The 6,611-nt window shown below is 32.9% G+C and overlaps 1 protein-coding gene across 1 annotated transcript; it reads left to right on the forward strand.

Moving 5' to 3' along the window:
- The first annotated feature begins 1,812 nt into the window (after nucleotides 1–1,812).
- Nucleotides 1,813–3,976, forward strand: LOC103495932 (uncharacterized). Its single transcript, XM_008457609.3, has 2 exons — nucleotides 1,813–3,105; nucleotides 3,654–3,976. Exons 1-2 carry the CDS (start codon nucleotides 1,813–1,815, stop codon nucleotides 3,762–3,764), a joined length of 1,404 nt encoding a protein of 467 aa, XP_008455831.2. The 3' UTR covers nucleotides 3,765–3,976.
- Nucleotides 3,977–6,611: the final 2,635 nt, after the last annotated feature.

Raw genomic sequence — 6,611 nt, forward strand, 5'->3', positions numbered from 1 at the left:
TTGTCATATGATGAAAATTTCCTAAAATAAAAGCACAAATCAAAGATTTAAAAAATTATCATTGCCAAATTAATTAATTGTTTACACCTAATCAATTCGATTAAAAAAAAATAATTAACTAAATAACTAAACAATCCAATTTGAAAAGATGAAAAACATGCATATTCAATTTGTCTAAGATGCATAAAGGTATGGGTAACATTAAGTGGGACGGCTAATTTTAAGCAACTAATTAAACATTTGTTTGGTTCAAGTCTAGGCCAGTTCAAAGAATACTCATATAATTTAATTCATAAGCTAACCTAACTCATCGGTTTTTGGGATTAACATACAATCAAGTATCACGTATTATACATTAATCAAATAACGATTATAAAATCCTCAAGCGTACAACGATTTGATAATTCATTAAACATAGAACTGAGATCAACAATATAATAGAGTTTGGTTTGAAAGCTCACAAATACATGACAATTAGGAAAGGTCCTAATAACTGGAGCTAGAAACGATTAACTTAGTCCATAATCAGCATGTGATCATGGAAACTGTTTTGGTACATAAATAGATAAAAGAAAAGAAAAGAGAAGAAAGTAGAGAGAAATGGTGGTTGGATTGGACAGAATCCACGAATCCCTGAAAATTAATATTTATAATATGGAAGTACAAAATATATATGAGCATTGTTCTGACCAATGGCGACCTTTATATGAAATGATTGTGTTAAAAGAGATTGTAAAAAGAAGCATTTAATCCGTGAAAATGAGTATGGATTTTGGAAATTGAAATAAGGAAGCGTGAGGCTGTAATTAAGGAGATGTCACATGCAAAATGACCCAACGCCTCTCCTCTCCTCTCCTCTCCTCTCCTCTCCTCTCCTCTCCCAATTATGAGTCCACTTTACGCTTCACAATTTCCCTTTTATTTTAAATGCAATTTATTATTATTCTAATACATTTTTCTTCAATAAAATAATGTTCTTTTTTTTTTTTTATATATATATATATATATATATATATATTATTATTTAGGAAACAACAACATTTCCATTTCCATTTCCTCTTCCTTACGATTGCTCCATTTCATTGTTTCAAGCAACCAATTTTTACTTAAACCTATATTTACTCTAATTAATTTCCCTTCTATATTGTTCCCATCAACTTCTACTTATACCTACTAAACTTACATCTTCTGCCTTTAATGTATAATAACCACACCCAAACAAATTATTCACTAACAAATTCTTTGATATTTTTTTCATTTCTTTTGTTTCTTATTTTTCTAAGAACTAAGACAAAAACATCCTTTCTTAACTAATTTTGTTCTTTTTTTGTTTAATAATAGAAACAAAAGCATTTCTGTATCACTAATTTATTGACATTCATTAAATTTTTAGGAACAAGAAATGAGGAGTGGATGGTTCTTGTTTGCATAGCAGTAATGTAAATTGTTTTCAGATTAATTTTTTTTTTTTTTTACTAACTCTTAATTCCACTAAGAATTATATACCATACACGTTAGATACCCCATAAATTTTGCAATAAATATGACAGAAAAGACATTATACACAAACCCCCTAATTTAAAAAATTGCCAACTTTTTTTTTAATTTAATTTTGCCAATTGGTCTCAATTCATAACCTTTTATTAACTATAATTTATAATAATCCTCAACAAGTAATGGTAAAAGTAACAAACACAAAACTTCCAACGCCACTTTGCTTTTCAATTTCAACTTCTATATCACTCAATCAATTCTCTCTTCTTCTTCTTCTTCTTCTTCTTCTTGACAACATTTTTCCATCGTTAACCAAAAATGGCCATTCTTCATTCCTCCATTAAACCTCACTCCTCCTCTAAACTCACAACCTTCTTCTTAATCTCTTCTTCTTTAGGCGTTGGCTATTTCTTATCCTCTCTTTTCCTCTTCCACACTTTTCACCCTTCTTCAACCCACATTCCTTCCCCTGATCTCTCCCTCAATCAAATCGTCTTCGGTATCGCTTCGAACAAGGATTCATGGCCTGAAAGGAAAGATTATGCTAAGATTTGGTGGAAGCCCAATTTAATGCGTGGTTGTGTTTTTGTTGATGACATTCCTCAAAACCATGACGCTTCTTCTTCTTCTCTTCCTGCGGTTTGTGTCTCCGCTGATACTTCCCGTTTCCGTTACACTTACCGAGGCGGTCCCCGATCGGCGATACGGGTCGCACGCGTTGTTCTTGAGACGGTAGCTGCCGGACATTCCGACGTGCGGTGGTATGTTTTTGGTGATGATGACACTTTTTTCTTCCCGGAGAATTTGGTGAGGACTCTGTCTAAATACGATGACGGTTTGTGGTATTACATTGGAAGCAACTCTGAAACTTATTTCCAAAACAGAAAATTCGGTTTCGAGATGGGATTTGGTGGAGCTGGATTCGCCATTAGTCAACCTCTTGCGAAAACGCTTAGAAATGTCTTCGATTCATGTCTCGAACGGTATCCTCATCTTTATGGAAGTGATTCTAGAGTTCATTCTTGTTTGACAGAGTTGGGTGTTAAATTAACCCATGAACAGGGGTTTCATCAGGTGGATTTGAGAGGTGACATTTTTGGGCTTTTGGCTTCACATCCATTAACTCCATTAGTAACTTTGCATCATTTAGATCATATAAACCCAATTTTTCCTAACAAAACTACCCAAGAATCACTCCAACATCTTTACAAAGCCGTCGAGATCGATCCTTATAGAGTCGTGCAACAGAGTGTGTGCTATGATCGGTGGTTCTCGTGGACGATTTCAGTGTCATGGGGTTACGCCGTTCAAATATACGACCATCATGTTTTCTTGACGGACGCCATTAATGTGCAACAAACATTCAGTCCATGGCAGAAGGATTCTAAGGTAGAACCTGGATCTTTTACATTCAATACAAGGGAAATTCATGAAGATCCATGTCGTCGGCCAACGGTTTTCTATTTGGATCAAGTTTCTTCGGATTGGACAGGATTAATCAAAACTACTTACAAAAAAGATTTCTTGAATTGCTCTTTTGGTTCAGCCTCTCCCAGAAGACATGACGAAGTTAGAGTTTTCTCTCGTAAACTCAATATGGATGCAAAACAGGTAAAATGGTTCTTTAAATTAAATAATGATTTTTCTCCGTAACAAAATTTTGATACCGATAGATTGTGAATTTATAATGATTAAGTTAGTTTTTCTTAGTACAAAAGCTGCCGGTGGAGCCTGAATTTTAAGGATAAAGGTCATGTCATTATCATCAAGACAAATTCACTTTGGCATCAAATTAGTTAGTGTTTAGAGAAAGTTAACCAGAAAGAGATCTCTTAGCATACCTCAAATGTGTCGAACATCATCTTATAGATTATATAGAAAATGATTTTGTAACAAACATTACACTAATTAACCTCTCAAATAATTAGTTTCCTTAGTAACAATATAGTTCTATAAATAATTTCCATGGTGATATACACAAGTAGTTGGTTTAACTGACGAAACATTTGAGGGTGTTTTAATGAGCAATTTTCTTATCTATCATGTGGATTTGATCTCTTCAACCCTTATAGGGTTGACGGGATGAACTTGTTTTAGCAAATATTTTTTGTAAGGGAGATTTAAATTAAAAGTGAGTTTGAAATTGAATGAATGTACAGTTGCAAGCTCCGAGAAGACAATGCTGTGACGTATTACCTTCAACCGCAGCTGAAGTGTTGGAAATGGCCATTAGAGATTGCAAGGAAGAAGAAATGATTCACATGCATTAACTAATTAAGTACAAAAATTACAAGAGTTTTGTGTCACTTTCTCATTGAAATATACACACAATGAAGGTGGAAGGCTACCAAAATTGGATCAATATTTTCCCAAATGTAACTATGAGGATTTCATTGTATGGTAAGACTTTGGTTTAGATACCATTTTTGAATGTTACTTTTGGAACAAAAATAAATGTTATTACTAATAGTAATATTCATTGTATGTTACAATCAAGCATAATACAGAGGATGTAAAGTATACAAACATAAATTTTTACTATGCCCATCATAATAATAATAGAAGAATATTTCCTCCATCTAATTAAATGTTTGATCTTTTTTGTTTCTTTCTTGTAATATAACTTTTGTAATACAAGATGGTTTGGTTTTTAGTTTCTCTTGAAAATTAGGAAAATTGGATATAGTAGCATAATTGGATAAAGTAGTAACATATATATCAATTGAAAATTTAGCAAAAATCGAAAATCACAAGACGAATTACAGCAAGAAGTCTCCCTTTCAGGTAACATTTTTCTAAATGTCTTCAACGATGTGTTGTATAACACCGTAATTAATTTAATTAAATTAAATATATTTCAATATCAACAAATATGACTATTGCCTACAAAATCATTTCTCTCTATTGTTTGGATTTTGAAATAGTATCAATATTTTTTCATCAAATCATGTTGGAATGCTTAAAAGGAGTATATCCTAAACCAAACGCCTAGATAAAACGTATGCTATCTCGCCTTGTATTTCGTCTAGACAGAACACGTGTTATCTTGCCTTATATCTCATATAACCTGGTCAAATTGTTTGGTCAATTCGGCTACTGCAAAATAAAAACAAGTTAAGAAAAGAAGGTTGAATCGCAGATCTTGCTATTTTTAAGACATTTGCGGCTGTACCCTTTTGTGCAAACAGATTCATACAGCCCCCTTGTCTCCAAGATAAAATAGCCATGTTTCGTTAATTAGCTCAACATCGGATACTGATCGGGATACCAATACTCAAATAGATACTCTTTGGCTCAGAAAAAAAAAACAAGAATTTTGGCCAAGAGAGAGGTAGGAGATGGAGAGAAATTAGAGAGATTTTTTAGATGTGGAAAATATTTGTTGTGTAAAATGAGAAGTGAAAGGGGGTATATGTATAGTATACGGGGAGAGAGGCTCTAACAGTCATATAAATTATGACAAAAAAGAAATTGGTTAATTATTTTTTGTGACATTCAATTTGTAACTATTCAACGGTAATGTAACGATGAAAACAGTCGAACGATTTTCCAAACAAAATAAATTTTAGCAAAATATTATGTAACGATGGTGGCCAGCACATGTGGAGATGTCAACAAACCTACTTTTGCCTATCTCCTCTCTCATTCCAAAACTTAGATGCCCCTTGGGGTCCAATCTCATAAGCGAATGTATGAGTTTATAAAGGGCACTTCCACATTGCTAAGGAATGCATGTTTGGAATAAAGTAATAATATATATTTGCTTTCTCAAACTTTTCATTTAACACCCATTTGAAAATTTTTTTACTACCAAGTCCCTCACTTGAAATTTTTTTAAAACATTTTCATCTAGCAGTAAGGAAAATTACCAAAAATAGGATTATTTTTAAGGCTATAAGGAGTTTTGAGATGGATTTTTCAAAAGGTTGATTCTTACGACAAATAAGTTGGAAAAAGTCTATATTACCCTTAAGTTAAAAAAACCCAAAAAGTAAACTTTATGTGATTATTCTCCTTCTCCCTCACTTTCTCTTCTTGCTGGGTTGGCTATGTACAAACTATAGGATGGAGTTGGTGACTTCGACATTGACAACAATGGTTTCGACGACTTGGGCGCCACTAGTTCATCCCTTTATTTTGGCTTTTAGAGAAAATTTCTAGTGAAGAAGAAGAATTAAGAAGCCATGTTGAAGAGAACGATGCATAGTTTGGAAAAGTGAAGGAAATCGGACAAAGGCGGCGCAATATGACGAGGGATTTCGAACAATGTGGTAAGATGACTTTCTTTTGGTTACTGAAATTTTTAGTAGGTGATAAATTTTTAGTTGGTGTGAAAATCTTGTTTATTGATATTTGCTCCATTGTTGTCTAGATCTAGATTTTGTGTGAAAATTTATGAGAGAAAATTCTCCATTTGATCATTCTATCGTTGCTTATATCTAGATTTTTTTTTCTTGAAAAAAGTGATTTAAGAGTTAGGTTGTCTCACTTACATGATTTCACTTTTAAATTGATAAAATGTTTATTCTTTAGATGGTCTAAGACTGATATTTATGAGACGATGCAGCCAAATGAAATTTATGACTATATTAACAAATTGAGGTTCGTCATAAGGTTATACTACAAAAAGAAGGGGGTATGCCGACACAAAAATGTGTTGGCAAAAGCCAGAAAAGCATCGGTAGAGGCTATGCTGATGGAGAAACGGACATCGGCAAGATCGTCGTAAGAAATGCATTGTGAAAGACTCTCCTGACGCACAAACGAGATGGCGTCGGCGAAGGGTTACTGTCGATGCACCCTTTGCCGGCATGGTCAACACGTTGACAGTAGCGAACTACCGACGCTTGTGAATGGCATCGTAAATACCTTACTGTTGACGTCACAAGTATGTTGGTGTTGTCTAATACGAGGCGTTAGTAGTGATATCTGATTTAATTTTTTATTAATTAACGTAAAATTAATATAAAACTATTAAAATTCCAAAAATTATTAATTAACATAAAATAAATAAAAAATTATTAAAATTCTAAATTGAATTACGATTAACGTAAAATTAAAAAGAAATTATTAAAATACCAAATCGAATTTATTATCAATTCAAATATTACAAAAGT

The sequence above is a fragment of the Cucumis melo genome, chromosome 11 (genome assembly GCF_025177605.1).
Source record: "Cucumis melo cultivar AY chromosome 11, USDA_Cmelo_AY_1.0, whole genome shotgun sequence".
Classification (NCBI taxonomy): domain Eukaryota; kingdom Viridiplantae; phylum Streptophyta; class Magnoliopsida; order Cucurbitales; family Cucurbitaceae; genus Cucumis; species Cucumis melo.

What these genes read in the sequence shown, in the direction of transcription:
- LOC103495932 (XM_008457609.3), top strand. Translation starts at nt 1,813, where the DNA reads ATGGCCATTCTTCATTCCTCCATTAAACCTCACTCCTCCTCTAAACTC. An exon ending in TCAATATGGATGCAAAACAG is followed by an intron (nt 3,106 to 3,653) that starts GTAAAATGGTTC and finishes ATGAATGTACAG; the next exon opens with TTGCAAGCTCCGAGAAGACA.